This window comes from Branchiostoma floridae, chromosome 14 (genome assembly GCF_000003815.2).
Source record: "Branchiostoma floridae strain S238N-H82 chromosome 14, Bfl_VNyyK, whole genome shotgun sequence".
Taxonomy (NCBI): Eukaryota; Metazoa; Chordata; class Leptocardii; order Amphioxiformes; family Branchiostomatidae; genus Branchiostoma; species Branchiostoma floridae.
Genome location: NC_049992.1, coordinates 3,248,197 through 3,270,401, shown reverse-complemented (window position 1 = coordinate 3,270,401; position 22,205 = coordinate 3,248,197). Strand labels below are relative to the sequence as shown.

Sequence of the window (22,205 nt, the reverse complement as noted above, 5' to 3'; positions counted from 1 at the left end):
AGGTGTGTAGGACAAGTGCCCACAGTACTTCATTTTCCCTTTGAGCAAACATTACTTCAAATTGTTGAATTTTGGGATTTTTTCAAGGATGAAGATGGATTGCAATATGCTGTATTTGCTCCTAAGCAAATGTCGGCCTTTCTAGTTGTGTAATAAAACCTCAATGAAATTTAAACCATTTACTAAATCTACCTCAACGATGTTGGTCTGTTTGTTATTTGCATTCTAACTGCTGCTGCCTCAACTTGAAATACCTGCAACTAGGGGTCGGTACCGGTACAAAACCATTTCTTCATATTGGACCGGTCCAGAAAAACCAGACCTGAAAACATTCACAAATTTTGGGGCTTACCTGTCAAAGCTTATGACAAGAGCAAAAGTAGAGTAGAGTCTATTGTCATTTCTACCAAGTTTTACAATCAATCGTACAGATCAGGCAGTTAGCCTTGAAGGATTTTATAATGCCATTGGGAGTCCAATACTCCACAAAACAGATTTCCTTGTTGTGAAATAGACCATTGCTTTGAGTATTGCCTATCAACAAGTTGTCCGGTCCAGGTTCAGGTCTGGACCTGATTCTCTGGACCTGAACCGGACCTGAATCTTCTGTACCGGTACCCACCCTACCTTAAATTATACTGTGCCATGATATATTTTGAAGCATATAATGAATAGTCAGAAATAAAGGTTGGTTATTGCAGGTTGCCTATTATATCATAACTGGCATCTGCCACTGCCACAGCATGTAAATAAACTGCGATGCAAAAGATTACATTATGACTTCAGCGTGTTTTATTTCAATCTTTACAGCCTACTGTACAAGATTTGCGGCATAAGACAGCTCTGCATCTGAAAACAGTTTTTCTTATGATAAAGTCCATCATGATTCATTGTACATAAAGAAATTAGTGATGGCTAGTAAGTACAGAAGATTGTTTGGTGAATTGATTTACTTCCAATGGAATTATTGGAAACCAATACAGAGGCTTTGCTGATTTCAAATTATACATAATAAAAGATGTTTTCCACAATAGCTTCATTTAAGTACTGAACAAGTATTAAGATTTGAACATTTCTGCCATGATTTTGCAAATATACACAAAAACAGACTCTATGATCTTCCATCTTTCTTCAATTTCTTATCATTATGCAATATACATTTTCTTTTAATTGGCATTTCCTATTCCAAAATATTCCTCTTTAAAATGGCAAGAATGGGACATTCATGTCTATGTATCTGCCATGTGAGGATACAAATCTGAGTTACTAGTACAGTCAAACTGGTACTCTGCATAAGGGCCTACCAAGGCATGAGAAAATATTGTTGCACATTTTTCTGGTCTCTAAGAGACCGTAATATTTCCCTTTGTCTCAAAACCTTACAAATTCTGTCTACGCTGGCCACTTGGCACTTGGCCTGGATTCCAGACTGATTCCAGTGCCAACATAGGTCAGCTCCTCTAGCCTCTACCAGGCTCTGTGGATTGCTGGTCAAATAGTAGAAATTGGACAAATAGAGGGAATAGTATGCTTGGGGACTTGGCTGGCCGGAGAAGTCAGTACACAATGACCAACTAGCATACTATTGACTCTATTTGTCCAATTTCTACTATTTAATGACCAGTGAGCCTATGGTAGAGGCTAAGCTCCTCAGCTCAACATGTCCCCAAAGGAACGTTTACCACTGGGCCTGCTGAGTTAGACCATGAGACACAAAGTTTTAGAGATTAACAGTCTGGCAGTCTAGGCTAGAAGATTTTCTGTGGGCAGCTTAGTTACAGTCTATTGCTCAAAGCTATTGGTCCCTTTCCTCTGCAATGTCTGCTAGGAAAATATACCTCTAGATATTACAATTTTCTCCCTTACTTCAGCAAAATAAATCCTTCTAGTCTGTGTGGCTTTGTCTGATGTCTTTCTATTGCATGACAGCATGAAGTACATGTAACATCACTCATGCTTGCTGGGCAATATATTGCAAATAAATCCAAGGCCTCTGTCTGCCCTGATGACATCATTACATAACAGTACACACTATTTGCATGATGGGAAAGTTCAAGGGTTGAGCAGCAATGGCAGATTGCAAAGCATGCCATAAGATGCAATGATTTTCGGATGTGGTCTTCTTTTCTTATCAACATTCCAATAAATTTTAGCTTTTTTCAGTTTATTAGTTTTAACTCTACAGGAAATATAGCTCATCTGGATAACGTTATTTTCCTTTAAACTTTTACACATGAGGTCATCATTACAGTATTTACAACACAATTATGACAACATTATGTAACAATTCAGCTGTTCATTTTTACATACCTTCTGTTGGATAAAAACAAAGCTTACTCTCATACATTTCAAGAGTGTCCACTCCAAGACATTTTCTGTGTCATTGATGTGCAAACTTCACTGCATTTAACATAAAGTTAAATACACGTCTAATTTTTTCTATTAGCATTAAGCCTTGTTTAAAGCATTGCACTTTGAGTTTGATCAAGAGTTTGAGAGAGGGAGAAAGAGACAGAGATGAGGGAGAGAGGGAGATGGAGAGAGAGGGAGGGAGAAAGAAAGGGAGAAATGGGGAGAGAGATAGGGGAGAGAGAGGGAAAGAGAGGGAGGGAGAGAGAGAGGGAGAAAGAAAGGAAGAGAAAGAGAGGAGTAAGAGGCATTCGCATATCAGTAGAACTAGGAATGGGAGTGAACCATTTTGAAAAGTATAAGAGTAAGCGTAGCTTATTCCAGTAGAACAAATACCTTGATGTGTAAAATTTATCATAACACAACAAATAATTAAGTAACATTGGGATAATATGACACTAACTGAATCACATTTTATCAAGTAACAGTACAGATCTGTTGTAAGGAGTTTTTCCCGTTCAAGTCGTCTATGATGGCGAGGGCAGTGTTCTCCCCCAGTATGAAGGTGCCCAGGAACACGTAGAGGACGCCCAGCGCTAGGAGGGCGCGGTCCTTGTGCACGTTGTCTGATGGCTGCTGTAGCAGGACGGCCTGGATGAGGCAGTAACCTGGAGCAGAAAATAACACAGAGACATGAAGATCTCCATAATTCTAAACTTATTCTATATTCTTGGCAACAATAGAATCATCTGAACAATGCTTGTACCCCACATAAAAAAGGTGCAAACTGGAGAGTCACTGTCACAGTGTGAGTTTTTTTAATTCTGTCAAATGAACTAAAAAAATTATCTTCATCTTTGTTATGAGATGCTACAAATTGAACACTCCATAATATGCAGCAGAGCACACCCTTTTTAAGAAAAGGAATGATCAGTAAATTTTACATCAGAGAGTCTCCAGAGGAGGTCACTAACAGTCTTATGATATCAAGTTTGGATGCTCTTAGAAGGAGAAAGCAGACCTGGATAATTTAGTGGAAAAGTACAACTATCTGAAAAATATTTAAAAAAAACTATATCTTGCAAGACAAACATACTTAAAGACCTTGATTCAACTGATATAACCAGCATGACTTTGGGAATCATGCATGATTAAACAAAGAATAGGCACAATATTGCTGGACAAATTTGGACAAAAAATGTAGACAATAAAATATTCACACACTGGAAGAGCATGATGAAGACAGCGGCCAGTTCCCCAATGATTAAAAAAGGGCAATCCGATATTCGGAATCAAAGCAATTGGAGCAAAAATGCAATTTTACTCAAAATACACAAAAAAATCTCACACCTGGGAAGACCATAATGAAGACAGCTGCCAGCCCCCCGATGACAGAAATGACCAGCCCGATGTTCGGAATCATGATGGCGAAAAACAGCGAGAGCCAGAACCACGCCATGGTTTCCACGACGCGACGCACAAACTCCTGTCGAAGGTTGTCTTCCGCCGACAACCGGCGCCATCTTACGTAAAACCCATCAAGTACTGTTCTATAGCGGTGAACAGAGTATGTTGGGTAAGTATGCAATCCTCTAGATCATTAGCAGATCAGAAAAAGAACATATTACATAATAGCTTAACTTTTGAAACATGTCTCTATTTTGTACCTTTAGAAAGACATTGAAAGATAGATGCCAAGACTATAACTTGCAATGTAATGAGACCTGCATAACATTGGAGGGAAGCATGCTCTTAAAAATTGAATTTATGTATGAAACTTAATTGTGCATATGGAAATACTGCAAAGCAAAATAGTTTATTAACATCTTGTAAAGCAGAAGTAAGCAGTGTACATAGCTGATGCTGTTTACATGAAACAATATTTCACACCTTTCATGTAACTGTTGAATATTGTCAATACTGACAGGAGATTCCTTTAAATAAAAAAAGGACAAATCCTAAAAAATTCAATTCTATCCCTACCTTCCGCAAAAGTGCAGTATGGGATATGACGTGAGGATGTCGAGCGTGAGGGCTGCTCGACCAATCGTGACGGAGACGTCGTTAGCATCGTAGGACAGCAGCACATCGCTCGTTACGCTGCTTCCAAACGTTAACCCACCATACACACCTGTAAACATGATATCATAGTCAAAATTTTAGGTGAATGATTAATTTCCAATCTTTGATATCAAGTTTCTTCAGTTAAGGTAACATTGTAGAGTGGCTGAGGAGTTTAGGGGTCTACTAATAATACTATTTCCAGATCTAGTTGAGTATGGAATTTTTTTCAGAGACTACCTCGTCAGAAGATGGCAATTGATGTAAATAAGTGTGGTGTCATGATTATATCATCGAGAGAAAAAAGCCCATTTGAAGAAAAAATACACTCTTTGAGTATCTATCATTTGGCATATCGTAATACCGGTACTATATACCTAGAAATCTATCCTTAATTGATGTAGTCTACATTGTACTCACTCAAAATAACAGTTTGTGTTAAATTGGTGTTTTCCTGTCTGAGTCTTTTGAAATCATGTTGAAGGGACAAGCAAAGGACTAAGAAAATTAATAAACAAACAAACAAACAAACATGCATACCTGTGGCTGTGTATACCAGCATTGCGATGACCATGGCAAAAAACATGACAACAGCCAGACTGCCCAGGTTCCGTTTTCTCATGCTGGCATAGACTGGAACTGCACTGATGTGGTACTGAAACACAGGAGAAAAAGTGGAACAGATGTTACTAGACTAGGGAAAGAGAAGAAACTGAAAGAAAAATGAAGTTGATAAAAATCGAAAATGTCCTTCCTTAACACAAATAAATCATGATTAGTCCACTTAATGAATTCTCCATAGTTTCATGCAATAATTATAATGTCAGTCAGGAAATGTCAAACAGAAGAGAACATACAATGTATTATTTGTTATGGTTTGCACTTACCTGGAAGCCAAAACAAACTGTAGGGACTGCTATAAACACATCTGTGAAAGTCTTTGGGCTGAAAAGAAACGCATGAAAACAGTTGGACAAGTACTATGGGTTGACAAAATTTATGTTTCTTATTTCATGTTTTATGATGACGATTTTATGTTTATTCTGAGCGGCCAACATACATTGTACGTATGTCCCTGTAGTGACTATACACAACAAAGCAGACACCCATATAGGCAGTCATGAAACAAGACAATACGTTGTAGATCATGAAAGTTGTAGATGTTCTGAAAGTTTCACCAAATTTAAAAAAAAATATCATACGTTGTCCTAGCACCTAAAACATCCAAAGATACACCTTAACATGAAGCAATCATGTAAAGCTGATGTAGCAAATTTTACATGTATATCAGAATAAAGAAGCAGCAGAGACTGCACCTTACCTTGTGACCACATCAGCGGGAGGGTACCCTCCTGTGTAGTACTTCACAGAGACTATCACTGTTACATACAGGATGCTCGCTACACCGAGAAAACTGCAGAAAACAGGAGAGAAAAATATTCGCTTTGACAGGCTTCACTTCTGTTCTAAAACTCTTAAAATTCTACAGTATAATATTTGAACAACTGTCTCTTTTCTCTGGCTACCTTAACACCAAACTTCTCTGTCTTGGAAACTCCCTTTTTTAACTGAAAAAAGGTGGTCTTTACTCAAGCAAGAACAAAACCTTGGTCGTCAAAACAATCATCATATCTGGCATCCTTGTGTCCTCTGGGACACAGAGCTGGAGGGTTAGGGCTTCAGACATTTTTTTGACATTTGTAAGAAAAAAATGAACTTCTGAATTCTTAAGAGTAATACTAGATCTTACAAATCATGTCCTTGAGATGGAAGACGTGGTCTCACCTGGCATATTTCTGGAAGCCGATGTCTTTAGGGATGCAGAGGGGCAGGATGATGAGGATGGAGATAACACTCATGGTGAACTTCCTGTTCATGTACCAGTTGTAACAGAAGTCTGGTCCTGCTGCCCACTGCATAACTGTCACAAACAAACAAACAAACAAACAAACAAACAATCAGTCAGAGATCACACTCATGGTGAACTTCCTGTTCATGTACCAGTGGTAACAGAACTCTGGTCCTGCTGCCCACTGCATCACTGAAATAAACAAACAAACAAACAAACAAACAAACAATCAGAGATCACACTCATGGTGAACTTCCTGTTCATGTACCAGTGGTAACAGAACTCTGGTCCCGCCGCCCACTGCATCACTGGAACAAACAAACAAACAAACAAACAAACAAACAAACAAACAATCAATCAATCAGGATCACACTCATGGTGAACTTCCTGTTCATGTACCAGTGGTAACAGAACTCTGGTCCCGCTGCCCACTGCATCACTGGAACAAACAAACAAACAAACAAACAAACAAACAATCAATCAGAGATCACACTCATGGTGAACTTCCTGTTCATGTACCAGTGGTAACAGAACTCTGGTCCTGCTGCCCACTGCATCACTGGAACAAACAAACAAACAAACAAACAAACAAACAAACAATCAGAGATCACACTCATGGTGAACTTCCTGTTCATGTACCAGTGGTAACAGAACTCTGGTCCTGCTGCCCACTGCATCACTGTTACAAACAAACAAACAAACAAACAATCAATCAATCAATCAGAGATCACACTCATGGTGAACTTCCTGTTCATGTACCAGTGGTAACAGAAGTCTACTCCTGCCGCCCACTGCATCACTGGAACAAACAAACAAACAAACAAACAAACAAACAATCAATCAGAGATCACGCTCATGGTGAACTTCCTGTTCATGTACCAGTGGTAACAGAAGTCTACTCCTGCCGCCCACTGCATCACTGGAACAAACAAACAAACAAACAAACAAACAATCAGAGATCACACTCATGGTGAACTTCCTGTTCATGTACCAGTGGTAACAGAACTCTGGTCCTGCTGCCCACTGCATCACTGTAACAAACAAACAAACAAACAAACAATCAATCAATCAGAGATCACACTCATGGTGAACTTCCTGTTCATGTACCAGTGGTAACAGAACTCTGGTCCTGCTGCCCACTGCATCACTGGAACAAACAAACAAACAAACAAACAAACAATCAATCAGAGATCACACTCATGGTGAACTTCCTGTTCATGTACCAGTGGTAACAGAAGTCTGCACCTGCCGCCCACTGCATCACTGTTACAAACAAACAAACAAACAAACAAACAAACAAACAAACAATCAATCAGAGATCACACTCATGGTGAACTTCCTGTTCATGTACCAGTGGTAACAGAAGTCTGCACCTGCCGCCCACTGCATCACTGGAACAAACAAACAAACAAACAAACAAACAATCAATCAGGATCACACTCATGGTGAACTTCCTGTTCATGTACCAGTGGTAACAGAACTCTGGTCCCGCTGCCCACTGCATCACTGGAACAAACAAACAAACAAACAATCAATCAGAGATCACACTCATGGTGAACTTCCTGTTCATGTACCAGTGGTAACAGAACTCTGGTCCCGCTGCCCACTGCATCACTGGAACAAACAAACAAACAAACAAACAAACAAACAAACAATCAATCAGGATCACACTCATGGTGAACTTTCTGTTCATGTACCAGTGGTAACAGAACTCTGGTCCCGCTGCCCACTGCATCACTGGAACAAACAAACAAACAAACAAACAAACAAACAAACAATCAATCAGGATCACACTCATGGTGAACTTTCTGTTCATGTACCAGTGGTAACAGAACTCTGGTCCCGCTGCCCACTGCATAACTGTCACAAACAAACAAACAATCAATCAATGCCAAAATTATGTTCCTCCAGTAATCCATTTTCCATACCAGTAATAACAAAATGTAACTTACAGCCAATATGCTGTTGTGCCTTCAATGTCCATAGATAGATTGATTGATTCATTCATTCATTTGTTCATTCATTTATTCATCAATTCTTTTGTCCACTCTTTATAAATTTATGAAGGCTCCTAATAATTCATTTTGCTCACATATTCATTGATTCTGAAATGTTTCAAAATCAAAGAACTGACATAATCTATACTCCATCTTACTAACCTCTTAATTAAGAAACAAACTTTTAAACAAAGGATGAAATATAATATAAATACTAAACCTAATCTAAACCTTAAAAAAAGCCTGTCCATTTTTTCTTTCCAAACCTTCCTACGCACGCACCTTTATCAACCTGGTCGCCCACGATGATGATAAAAGTGATACAGGTGCCAAAGGTGTAGAGGATGATGGCCAGGTCACACAGGATGCCGGTGTTGTGTCCGCACACCGTCTGCACTACGTCCTGGTACGTGCTCACGCGACACAGGTCCGAACAGTATGCCATGATCAGAGCTGCCACTGCTCCAAACACCAGGAAAACCTGACAAACAAACAAACAAATAAACAACACGACACAGGTCCAAACAGTATGCCATGATCAATGCTGCCACCGCTCCAAACACCAGGAAAACCTGACAAGTAAACAAATAAATAAACAACTAATCCTATTCATAACATTCATTCATTCATTTATTTTTCATTCATTTTTTCTTGCGTTTGTTTGTTTGTTCGTTTGTTTGTTCGTTCATTCGTTCATTCATTCATTCATTCACTCCTCCCTCCCTTTTTCTTCTTTATTAAATCTTTGTCAGAGTATTTTTCCATTGACACACATTTTTGCTCTTTAATACATTTCAACTCATTCAATCACTAACACTCATTCATTCCTTCACTCCCTCATTCTACAATTCATCCACTTCTTTCTTCTTTCCTTCACTCCACTCACAACCTCCATGGAGACCAGACAGCATTGCCCCCGCTCCCTGGAACCCTGCAGGAAAGTTCATCAGGCCTGCGCTGAGACAGGCGTTCACCACGATAAAAATCTAACCTACTCATTCATTCATTCACTCGCTCACTTCTCGATCCAATCACTTCTTCCTTCCTTCCTTCACTCCCACTCACCACCTCCATGGAGACCCCGACAGCGTTGCCCCCCGCCCCCTGGAACGCCGCGGGAAAGTTCAGCAGCCCGGCGCCGAGACAGGCGTTCACCACGATGAAAATCGCTCCGGCCACGGGCGTGCCTCGGTCCCGTCTACTGGCCTGGATCTGCGGGCAGGACTAAGTCAATTACGTGGATTAATAACTGCACAATCTACTTCTGTGTGCAGTCTACCTGAACTACATGTAATGTCATGTATCAAATTTAATGTGTCAAAAGGAAAGGCTTCGAAAAAGGAAACAAAACCTTTCTGGACTTTGTACATGTTATGCAAATGAAACATTTGGTCAGGACAAGGAGTGTTTTCTTTTTTGGGGCCTTTACCTTTGACATATTATTACCTAGAATTCCTGTCACTGCACATGCGTTCTGATCTCTGCGAGAGAGCTCATTGGCAGACTGGCAGGCAAAATGACGGTAGTAGAACAGAGTACTGTAAATGTATTTAAGTTTGCAGGGATTTACTTTCACGGTAGCGAGAAAATGGAGTATTCGCTATGGTTTTAAGTTTGCAGTAGCACCTTAGACTGTAGTCAAAAACTATAATGGAAAAACCACCACGAACATTTCTGCATTTACAGTGTTACAATATTAGAATTAGCAGATCAAAAACTAATTCACATTTAAATTAATGCTTTGCCTGCCACCTGCTTTTTGCCTACCACACTGTCAATAAGATATAAATTGCGAAAATTTACGATTGCTCACATACATGTTCTACGTAACAGAAAACATGGAAAACCATTCCCCTCCCTATGATAGAATTATTGTACGGTCCCTTCAGCTGTCACAAGCCAACAAGACTCTCTTCCTGCCAAGACGCAAAGTTGTTACATTAAATCATGTGACTTTATCAAACAGGATGCAACTTTGAACCAGTTTAAGGACAGAAGGGTCTAACTGTAAATAATAATTGTGACAACAACAACAACAACAAGCAACTAAACGTTCTTGACTTGACAGATCCACGAGTGATTCTTAAGTTGCGCCATTAAGAAATGATCTGAAACTTTACCTTAAGAACGATGACACTGTTGTCCTCGACCCCATCGCCTGAACTTTCCGTCGACGCTGAAGCAATATTATTTGCGGGCGTCTCGCCAAAACTCTCATAAGCTACCCCCGAAACTCTGTCCTCTTGTACGGACATCTTCTTTTTACACCGAAGTTATGATATATCACAAAATGTGGGAAGAAACATTCCTGTTTTGAGAGGAAAAAGTTTGAACACCGGTTTAGCAACCCTCCCCGTGATATTACAGCTCAAAGGTCAGGGTTGATAAAGGTGAGAGGTGAAAGGTTAGGGTAAGAATTTCCGTTCAGTTTTCCTCTATTTGAAGGCTGTGTATGGAGTACTAGGTAGATTATAAGAGCTGATAAATGAAAGGAAAGATAACACTAGAAACAAATTTTAGAGCCTTGCAAAATCTGCTTCGTATTTGGCTCTAAAAGGGATATATACGTATACTGTTACACGTAAAAGGTAGGGTAGAATGAACTAATACGGAGTTCCGTAAACCTTTACAAGAGCCTCCCTCAGACAGACCGGTGTGCACGTGTTGGGTGCGTGTTACTTCTTCAACTTGGACATCATGGCGGGAAAAGAAATCGGTGAGTGGAAAGGTTCTCGCTAATTTTCGCGTCTAGAACGTTAAATCGAGGATTTGGTCGTCCAGCATTGACGTGGCACGTAGCGTAGGAAATTGGGAATCTTTTGGGAAGGCTTTTTGGAGGGAGGGGAACTTTGCTGTAAAGTTTATTCGTGGGGAATTGAAAAGGATGGGGGGGGGGGGGGGTATGGTGGCGCATGGTGTGTGAGTGAGTGATACTAGTATATTGGAGAAATTGAGGAAATAGTATCATCTAGAGAATTAGGAGAAATACGCTCTTGCTTATGTTATAGCTGCAAGCTATTCAATCAATCAAGAAAGTAATCATACTTAATCGTTAATGGCAATTGTTTTGCAATTAAGTTTCAATTTGTTTGCTTGCTTGATTAATTAATCATCAATTTGAATAGCCTTAGCAGCTATAATTTAAGGAAGAACGTACCAAGTCCAATTAACATAACATTACTGAACTAAGGTGTGCTTAAGGAGGTTGAAAACCTGCTTTCTGATTCAAATTACGCATGATACTATTGATAGATTTTTTAGATAATATTATCTCATGGTGGTGTGGGGATTAGCCTAGATACCAGACCCTTCCTCTAAGCTTAAGCCCTATCGTGTCACGACTCACGGGTAAACTCACTTCATAGGCCCTGTGAGAATTTGGTCATGCGCCACCCATCGGGCACCATTGTCAACAGACTGGAACGCACTACAGTAGCATGTCCGCACTCTCGGACTTGTCTCAGCTTATGCTGTTTTTATCAGTGTCTTAATGAGAAATTTGACTTTGACATTAATCACTAGTCTACTTAATCTATGTTGGCGTAAATTGCATAAGAGCAAATTCTCACAGTTTGCCCGTGCGACTCCGTACGTATGGCTCAGACTCAGAGTTGGCACCTGATGGATTTTGCTCATGGCATCCATAAATTAGGATAGGGTTTAGGTTATTTAACATAACATTTGTGACGCTATGGATATATTTTCTCCCACAGCGCTTTTGAGTGTGTCTAACAAGTCCGGGCTGGTGGATTTTGCCCGCGGCCTCCATGAGTTGGGTCTGCAGCTGGCAGCGTCAGGGGGGACGGCTAAAGCTATCAGGGACTCTGGTGTGCCTGTCAAGTAAGTACTGTCTGTCTGTCTGTGCATCTGCCTGTGTCTGTTTGTGTGTCTGTCTGTCTGTCTGTGCCTGGGGGACTGCTAAAGCCATTGGGGACTCTGGTGTACCTGTCAAGTAAGTCTTGTTTGTGTGTCTGTGTCAGTGTGTGTTAAATGTGCCTGTCAAGTTAGTCTGTCTTTTTATTATTTCCTTGTATTTGTGTGATATAGATAGCCTATGTGGACTCAAGACATTCCTTGAGTGTTATGTAGATTCTTAAGGCTGGTTGAAGAAAAGAGATCCAAATAACAGGCTTGAATCAGTCTGTGGTATCATTAATGCCTGTTGTAATTACCTTTGCCAAGAACGTTAGTTATGTTTTGAGATGTTTGTTTGTTTGAAAGTTTGTTTATTCAGGAAAGCTCAAATCGGCCTGCAGGCCGCTTTTTAGTGTGTGTCTGTCGTTGTGTATGTCTATAACAATAACTTAAGAAGGCCTGGATTAATTGTCTTGATACTTGTTAATGGTTTTATGATATTTCCCCTAGGGATGTAGCAGACATCACAGGAGCTCCGGAGATGTTGGGAGGGAGGGTCAAAACTCTGCACCCTGCTGTACATGGGGGTAAGGAACAGTCCATGTGTCATATAGGGGGGTAAGGAACAGTCCATGTGTCATACAGGGGGGGGGGAGTACAGGGGAGGGAGAGTCAAGACTCTACACCCAGCTGTGCATGGGGGTAAGGAATAGTCCATGTGTTATACAGGGGGGTATGGAACAGTCCATGTGTCATACAGGGGGGGGTACAGAGGAGGGAGAGTCAAGACTCTACACCCAGCTGTGCATGGGGGTAAGGAACAGTCCATGTGTTATATGGGGGGTATGGAACAGTCCATGTGTCATATGAGGAGAGGGGTGTACAGGGGAAGGAGGGTCAAGACTCTGCACCCTGCTGTACATGGGGGTATGGAACAGTCTATGTGTTATACAGGGGGGTGCAGGGAAGGGAGAGTGAAGACTCTGCACCCTGCTGTACATGGGGGTAAGGAACAGTCCATGTGTCATACAGGGGGGGTATGGAACAGTCCATGTGTCATACAGGGGGTTGCAGAACAGTCCATGTGTCATATAGGGGGGTATGGAACAGTCCATGTGTCATACAGAGGGTACAGGGGAGGTAGGGTCAAGACTCTACACCCTGCTGTACACATGTACATGGAGGTAAGGAACGGTCCATTCCGCTCTAGGGGGGGAGGGAACAGTTGGTATATTTTACATTTGTTATTAACTATAACTGTCTGCCTACCAGACAGATGGATGCCAACATAAACTATACATTTTGTCATAGTCGCTGATGATGAGTTGACAAGGTCAATGTTGTAATTTCTGCAGGGATTTTGGCCCGTGCCTCTGAGAGTGACCAAGCTGACCTGGACAAGCAGGGCATCCAGCGCATCAGGTACAATCATAGTTCTCCTACATGTAGTGAACTCACTTACATGTACATTAAGTCTAGAAGGAAACGGTTCTGTAAGTGTACATATTCAGACAGTGGCTACTGTTAATGAGCCAGAAGATTTTTTGTAGAGGAAGAATGATTTAAGTATCATTTTTAAGGAATAGCATTTAGTATTTACTGCACCTTGATACTCGCACTATAGCAGGTTGATGTTATAACCTTGGTATAAGTTAATGAAGTTGGGTTTTCAAGATGATAGACATCTCAATGTATAGAATGAAATGTCTTCCCTCTCCCCCTAGGGTGGTGGCCTGTAACCTGTACCCGTTTGTGAACACCGTAACTAAGGAGGGGGTGACAGTGGCGGAGGCTGTGGAGAACATTGACATCGGTGGGTTTGAAGTTTTTAGTGTTCGAGTGGCATTTTTGTGTTTCTAAGAGTCTTTTCTGTACCCTTGGTGCCTTCCTAGTCAAATTTAAGGGGGAGTATGGGAGCTTAGGTAAACTAACAATGAATGCACCCAGGCTATCTTTACTGCATGGGCGTGGTGCAAAGATGCTACAACAGGCTTTTTATGCCATTTTTTGTCACTTGATATTCTTCTTGTAATCATTGGTAAATTTTTGTAACCTTAGTGTTAGATCAAGTACTTAAGCAATATTTTTATCTCCGACAAAAGTTCTACTTTGACAATAAATGTGTACGACTGTTCGACTACCCAAGTGTTCTGTCACACATTGGCATGTCCTAATCCTGTCATTCCCACTCTGGCTGCTAGGTGGCGTTACTTTGCTGCGTGCGGCTGCTAAGAACCACGAGCGTGTGACGGTGGTGTGCGACCCTGCAGACTACCCGACCGTCCTGGCCGAGATGACCCAGAGCGAGGTGTCCGACACCATGCCGGCCACCAGGAAAACTCTTGCTGTTAAGGTATGTTTTTGTTTGTTTGTTTGTTTGTTTGCGTGATGGTGGTGTGCGACCCTGAGGAATACCCGACCATCCTGGCTGAGATCACCCAGAGCGAGGTGTCTGACACCATGCCTGCCACCAGGAAAACTTTCGCTGTCAAGGTTTGTTGTTGTTTGTTTGTTTGTTTGTGTGACGGTGGTGTGTGACCCTGCGGACTACCCGACCGTCCTCTCCGAGATGACCCAAAGCGAGGTCTCCGACACCATGCCGGCCACCAGGAAAACTCTCGCTGTCAAGGTTTGTTGTTGTTTGTTTGTTTGTTTGTGTGACTGTTGTGTGCAACCCTTCGGACTACCCGACCATCCTGGCTGAGATGACTCAGAGTGAGGTCTCCGACACCATGCCTGCCACCAGGAAAACTCTCGCTGTTAAGGTATGTTGTTGTTTGTTTGTTTGTTTGTTTGTTTGTGTGACGGTGGTGTGTGACCCTGCAGACTACTCAACCATCCTGGCTGAGATGACCCAAAGCGAGGTCTCCGACACCATGCCTGCCACCAGGAAAACTCTCGCTGTTAAGGTTTGTTGTTATTGTTTGTTTGTTTGTTCGCGTGACTGTTGTGTGCAACCCTTCGGACTACCCGACCATCCTGGCTGAGATGACCCAAAGCGAGGTCTCCGACACCATGCCGGCCACCAGGAAAACTCTCGCTGTTAAGGTCTGCTGCGTTCATTTTAAAGTTTGCTTTGCTACGTGAGTCCGTGCCAACTTATTTTCGTACTTCTCAGATGAAATTTGATCAACTTAAAAGCCAGGCTGAAAATTTGCATCTCACTATTCAATTCCACAAACTATGTAAGTATATACATTTTTGTCTATCAGGGTACAAATTTTCTTCTTAGCGGACTGTTTTTTAATCCATAATCCAATGAATCAGTCTGTTTTAGCTTCCCAAACTCCAGTATATTTTTGTGCATACTACCATGCCCTAGTTTTGTTGAGACAAACGAGTATGCCATAACCATTACAAAGCAGAGAGAGAGGGAGTATGTTCCATAAATTAACTAATACAAAGTTTCCAATATTACATGTAAGCTTTGTTACATGTACCTGTATATTTGCTCTCATGATAACTTATATCTGTCCCTTTCCAGGCGTTTAACCACACGGCGACGTACGACGCAGCGATCTCGGACTACTTCCGCCAGGAGTACTGCCAGGGCACATCCCAGCTGCCCCTGCGCTATGGCATGAACCCGCACCAGAAACCTGCACAGCTGTACACAACTGAGGAGCAACTGCCTGTCAAAGGTACTTATAACTGATACATTGTGTTTTTAACATAAATCTCCAACAAAACACAACTCTGGAGCAGGGTGTAAATAGAAAATATCCAGAAACCAGATATGTCTAGCTATGACATGAACCCTCACCAGAAACCTGCACAGCTGTACACAACTGAGGAGCAACTGCCTGTCAAAGGTATAAACATTAGAAATGACTTAAAGTATAAAAAACTAGCTACTTCCGACAGGGGTACTGTCAGGGCACATCCCAGGTGCCCCTGCGGTATGGCATGAACCCTCACCAGAAACCTGCTCAGCTGTACACAACACTAGAACAGCTGCCAGTTAAACGTATAAACTTTGGAATAACTTAAATCTAATAGATAAAGCTTTAAAGTTTATGTGAACATGGCATGAACCCACACTGAAAACTTGTGCAGCTTTATGCAACACAAGAACAGCTTCTTGTAACTGGTACATCTCAAAACATTTGAAATGTGGAAGCAAGCAAGAGGTCAAGATAGGGGTGTGTATCGGTACAGAAAATTCAGGTAAAGGTATGGTTTAGGTCCAAAGGATCAAGTCCAGACTGGTCCAAGAAGAAAAATCAGTTCTGTAACTGTACGATGTACTGGTACCCCCCCCCCCCCCGCCCCCTACCCTTTGTATTTGATGTAATGATTTTCCCACAACAACATCTTTACTAAATCCCCCTTTCCACCCTGCAGTGATGAACGGATCTCCAGGTTTCATCAACCTGTGTGACGCCCTGAACGCCTGGCAGCTCGTCAAGGAACTGCGCCAGGCCCTGGACCTGCCAGCTGCGGCCTCCTTCAAACATGTCAGCCCTGCTGGTAAGTTTTATTCTGTTTTCCTCGTGTGTGACACACTTCGAACTCCTCAGTCGTCAGTCTAATAATCCTGAATAGACTTTAATAAACGTTAATGTAAAAAACTTTAAAGAAATGACTGTGATTGACAAAATGACAGAGTGAGACATGCTCAGCTCTCTTTATATGTAGCCACTAAGCAGTTAAATACTTAGCGCACTTCAGTAACCGTTTAGCTGTTAGGCTGCCAGTCCTCTATTGATTACTGGGTTTGGAAGGAGAAGATTAAGGAGACATTCACCATCTCAACCTTCAGAATGTAAACCCACAGGACAGAAGCAGCTGGAGGTCTGATATCAAATCTCCACATCCAAAGTGCAGGCGTGTCTAAACCTTACACAGTAAAAAATTGTGACAGATAGAATAGTGAGTGATGGAGCATCCCAATACAATGGATACCCAGCCTATTGTAGAACTCAGACTGACCCCCACTGTATTTTTGTGTGCCCCCAGGAGCGGCTGTAGGTGTGGAGCTGAGTGAAACGCAGGCCAAACTGTGTATGGTGGACGATATGCAGGCCCAGCTGACTCCACTTGCAAGCGCGTACGCTCGCGCCAGAGGTACAGGAAATTCTCCTTACAACTTTTGCTTTGAATGTGTACATTCTTTCCAAGTTTCAACAATCACTGGAGGGATTGAGGAGAAATGTATGGTGTCTTGACATGGTTGCTTCAGACAAGAGTGTCTATTTAAATTTGGATGAGACTGTTTTAATGTATCTTATGACTGGAGAAGGTTGACTATTCCAGGTGGTTTGGTTGACTGTAATAAGTTTATGTTTGACGAATGTTCTCTTAAGGCTAAGAGTTGTGTGAACTTCTAACTTTCAATTGCCAGCACAATATTCATGTTTATCTTTATTGTCCATTTCAGGCGCTGACCGCATGTCATCCTTTGGGGACTTCATCGCTTTATCAGACGAGTGCGATGTGCCAACAGCCAAGATCATTTCTCGTGAGGTACTGTATGGTTCAGTTATTTGTTTTATTTAGATCCATATAACAATTCTGCAGTCCCTCAGTTTCTGTGTTAAAACAAAAGACTTTGGATGTACTGTACCAATACAGATATGTATGAATACAGCACTTGATTTGGTTTCAAGATACATGTAGCTTTTCAGACAATATGGTATTCTCATATTATTTACCTGCAGGTGTCAGATGGAGTCATCGCCCCCGGTTACCAGGAGGAAGCTCTGCAGATCCTCAGGAAGAAGAAAGGAGGGAACTATTGTGTGCTGCAGGTGGGTGTGTATGGGGGTTCTGTAAGCCCTACTGTGTGCTGCAGGTGGGTGTGTATGGGGGTTCTGTAAGCCCTACTGTGTGCTGCAGGTGGGTGTGTATGGGGGTTCTGTAAGCCCTACTGTGTGCTGCAGGTGGGTGTGTATGGGGGTTCTGTAAGCCCTACTGTGTGCTGCAGGTGGGTGTGTATGGGGGTTACATGACATACAGTCATGTGGTGCAGGTGGATCTGTATGGGGGTTAGGCAGTTATGTTGTGCTGGAGGTATGTGTGTATGGGTAGAACTTTGTTTTAAGAGAAACTGCATGAAAAATGTTGTATTCCAGTTGAATTTGACCAGATGACACAAATCTTCCAAATGGTCTCTACCTACGGACCCCCTGAGCTGGAGTTCAAAGTGATTGACATGTGTGATTGACAGCTGTCATGTGTTACAGATGGACCCGACCTATGACCCCCCAGAGCTGGAGACGAGGACCCTGTATGGCCTGCAGATGCAGCAGAAGAGGAACGATGCTGTCATCAACAAGGAGCTGTTCTCCAACGTCGTCACCAAGAGGAAGGATGTGAGTCACATATGTACATAATTTTGCAGACAACTTGTATATGATATGGCGTTACATAACTGTTATGCCCTCCGGTTAGGATTTTACCATGGTCAATATTGACCGATGGAGGCCATATGTTTATGCCCTCCAATTTACTATTTGACAAATTTAAAATCATGTTTCCTCCCGACCTGAATGAAAAGTGGCCTGTAGGCCGATTTGAGGCTCTCTTGGAAGTTCAAACAATATCAAGCAAACAAATAAATGCCAATGAGGAAGTCCTAAATTTCTACCATAGCGGCCTGAGTTAGCATGCTGAATGTTAACCTTTGTTTCTCCTCCCCATCAGCTGCCGGACAGTGCTGTCCGTGACCTGATTGTGGCTTCCGTGGCACTGAAGTACGCCCAGTCCAACTCTGTCTGCTACGCACGGGACGGCCAGGTAGGAATTTTATCTGTTTTTTTAATGAATTTTCTTCAGGCTCTTTTGCATTTTGTGTTGTGTTAGGGTGCAGTAAATACAATCAATGAAAATAACTGGTAGAATGATTCTTATGTAGCGGAAGATGTTATAAGTTGTAGCTTGTTCAAGATGTCTCCTGATGTGTTGTTTTTTAAAGGTTATCGGGATCGGTGCCGGCCAGCAGTCCAGGATTCACTGCATGCGTTTGGCTGGGGACAAGGCCAACAACTGGTAACAACTAAAATTATTATTGTATTAGTAGCATGCATAACATTAAGTAGATTGTCTATATTGATATTACAAAATTTAGTTCTTTGCAATTAGCAATACATGTACATAGGGCTGGGTATCGGTACAGTGTACCGGTACAAAACCGGTTTTTCTTCTTGGACCGGTCCGAAAAACCGGACCTGAAAAAAATCCGTGGACCGGATGTTGGACCGATTCGAAAATTCACGTCAGTAACAGACTATCGCTACTGGCGATCTTCGGTCCAAGACTTAAGACTAATAATATATTACGACCAAACAGAGCTGCTACATGCAGCTGTAAATAATATCTCAAAGTTAAAACGGTTAAAGGGTGTATCAATAGACGGAGATGTCAGTTAAGGTACTATGTTTTGAGTAAGTGTCAACAGTGGCTAGCCTACAACTTTAATAAGTGGCTAGTGATAGCGACACATGTATATACTTGCACTGGTGTAAATTTACACTTGCCTAACTTGGGAACAAAAATGACAACCAAGTAAACCGCAAATCAAGTTACCTATATATTTGCCCATAGTCAGCTTATTTCCTTGAGCTTGAATAGCCGAAATCCACCATACAACGACAACAACACCTGGCGATCGCTGCGCAGCAAAACAAACGAGATCATTTTGATTCAGGCAAAAGAACCAGTATTTAAAACATATCCGTTTCCTTCCTGCATATTAGCTGTTTGAGTATAGATAGTTATCATTCCCATCTACAGTTAAACACTCATAGAGAGCTGTGTTTGAATCTATCTCTCCAAAATTTCATATGCATGACATAGTATTACTGTTCTACTGTAATCAGGTCCAGGTTCAGGTCCGGACCTGGACCTAATCCTCTGGACCTGAACCGGACCTGGACCTGAATTTTCTGTACCGGTACCCAGCCCTACATGTACATGTAGTTCAGTTGTCATGTACATTGCCATACATTGAACCTGTTACAGTTATCATGTAGTAAAGTTCTTCTCTTCTACTACCAAGCAACAGTAACAAGATTTTAAAACACCGGCAGACATATAGTAAATAGTAGCTCCATACATGTATGTTGATGAAGGTTAGACATCCAGATAATAAGGTATGCCAAAAAAGCAGTTACTCAAGCAACTGGATATGATTTTGGAAACCATCAGTCATACCCTTTCAAATCACATCCAGTTGCTTGAGTAACTGCTTTTTTAGTGTAGTAGCTCCATACATGGAGATAAACATGATTCTTTAGATTTGTCAAACTGTAAATAAGTAAGAAATTTTACTGTTGAATTGAATTGTATCACACAAGTCACCAAGAGACTGCTGTCTCATCAGTTCATGTGCTTGTGTGAGAGGTTAAGTTCATCTGCAGTTCCTCTTTCTGCCTCTAGGTGGCTCCGTCAGCACCCCAAGGTCCTGAACATGACGTTCAAGAAGGGCGTGAAGCGAGCGGAGATGTCGAACGTGATCGACGTGTACGTGAACGGGACGGTCGGACAGGACATGGAGACGTCTGCATGGGAGAGCATGCTGGAGAAACCACCAGAACAGCTGACGGAGGTATGACAATGCCATGAGGTTTGCTACCATTGGCACATTGGTTTTTCCAATGCGGTGTTGAGTGCTGACGACATGTATATGTAGTGTCTATGCACAATATAGGTAGGCTTAGAGTCCTATAGAGTGGATGCTGCATGTTCATTTTTGTGGAAAACCACACCTCACACATGTCAATAACCAACTACAAGATCTTCAGGAGTAAGGTGTGCAGTGAGTGCCAGTGACTCAAACCTTTTTAGCTTGTACTTACCTGCTCTGATTAAAGTCACCTATGTTTACTGTGTTATGACATTATAAACCTAGTCCTTTGGCTGCACATGCATGGGACAATTGCTGTTGTATTGAGGTCACCTGAGTGGCGCTGAATGGCAGCTTGCTCCAGACCCTTGAAATTTACCCCGCCTATTGTAAGCTCCTCGCAATTCAGCTCCTGGCTGTCAAGAGAGAACAGTCGGTCCGCCCAATAACAATAATTATTATGATAAGGATTTGTCTAACAGTTCTCTCAGAGTGAGTCAAAGTCAAAGCTAGTGGGTTTCCCTGTGTAGGGGTGTAGTGTACAGACTCTCAAGTGCATCAAAATATTTCTTATTAATCATGTAGTTTTAATCTTGTGTTTCTAAACTTTCCAGAGTGAGCGTGGCCAGTGGATCTCCCAGCTGAAGGGTGTGGCTCTCAGCTCCGACGCCTTCTTCCCCTTCAGGGACAACATCGACCGAGGACACCAGGTATGGGGGATTCCTTCCTTCCAGGAAGGAGCCCTACTCTTTTGGATTGGTACTGAAACTAGGTACTCATTTACACCTGTCAGTGAGTGAATGGTAATACAAAGATATGTAAGTGATCAGAATAACAGCAAAATGGGACACAGCAACTAACAAACTGAACTTGCCATTACAGAGCGGAGTTGAGTACATCGCCAGTCCTGTGGGGTCTGTTCAGGACCAGATTGTGATCGAGGCTTGTGATGAACACTACATCACCATGGTTCATACCAACCTGCGCCTCTTCCACCATTAACCAGGGCCTACACTACATCACCATGCCAACCTGCGCCTCTTCCACCACTAACTCAGAGGAGCTGCAGTCACCGGAGCTGAAGTTCAACTTTACTTACAGACGTATTATCATACTGTAGATGTTAGAGCTTTACTCATGATTTCTTGGCATATTATGTATGGAAAATTGCTTCAAACTTTACGTTAAAGATGTGTTGTATTATGTATCTGGCTTAGACTTGGTCTGTACCACTTTATCTGAGGGGCAGAAGCTATAGGAACTGAATAAAAACTCTATGTAGACTTTCTGAGGATATTATAGTTAAAGTTACTTAGTAGAGTGTAGCTTGTGCTTTCTTTGTCTTGGATAAGTCTTTGGAACAAGGTCTGAGGGGCCAGAAGGAGCTGAATATCAATTGTACTTACCGATGCATTATACTGATACTTAGATATTTGTTGCACAAGATTTCTGAGTATGATACAAGGAAAGGTAGTGCTAACAGTTTCAAACTGCAGCCTACTTCGTATACTAACATTAACTGTAGAGT

The 22,205-nt window shown here is 41.9% G+C and overlaps 2 protein-coding genes across 2 annotated transcripts; one reads left to right on the top strand and one right to left on the bottom strand.

The window, feature by feature from the left end:
• Nucleotides 1-2,693: 2,693 nt before the first annotated feature.
• Nucleotides 2,694-10,653, bottom strand: LOC118430902 (putative sodium-coupled neutral amino acid transporter 7). The gene is made up of 10 exons (XM_035841933.1): nt 10,377-10,653; nt 9,322-9,480; nt 8,539-8,737; nt 6,196-6,331; nt 5,732-5,824; nt 5,298-5,355; nt 4,951-5,065; nt 4,333-4,480; nt 3,700-3,899; nt 2,694-3,017 (listed from the first exon to the last, which is right to left on the bottom strand). Exons 1-10 carry the CDS (start codon nt 10,509-10,511, stop codon nt 2,827-2,829), a joined length of 1,434 nt encoding a protein of 477 aa, XP_035697826.1. The 5' UTR covers nt 10,512-10,653; the 3' UTR covers nt 2,694-2,826.
• Nucleotides 10,654-10,792: 139 nt separating this feature from the next.
• On the top strand, nt 10,793-21,698 carry LOC118430727 (bifunctional purine biosynthesis protein ATIC-like). The gene is made up of 17 exons (XM_035841730.1): nt 10,793-10,972; nt 11,970-12,096; nt 12,622-12,698; nt 13,467-13,533; nt 13,836-13,924; nt 14,313-14,464; nt 15,596-15,752; nt 16,456-16,581; nt 17,071-17,178; nt 17,492-17,577; nt 17,772-17,861; nt 18,297-18,425; nt 18,757-18,849; nt 19,028-19,101; nt 20,491-20,659; nt 21,292-21,387; nt 21,560-21,698. Exons 1-17 carry the CDS (start codon nt 10,954-10,956, stop codon nt 21,677-21,679), a joined length of 1,779 nt encoding a protein of 592 aa, XP_035697623.1. The 5' UTR covers nt 10,793-10,953; the 3' UTR covers nt 21,680-21,698.
• Nucleotides 21,699-22,205: the final 507 nt, after the last annotated feature.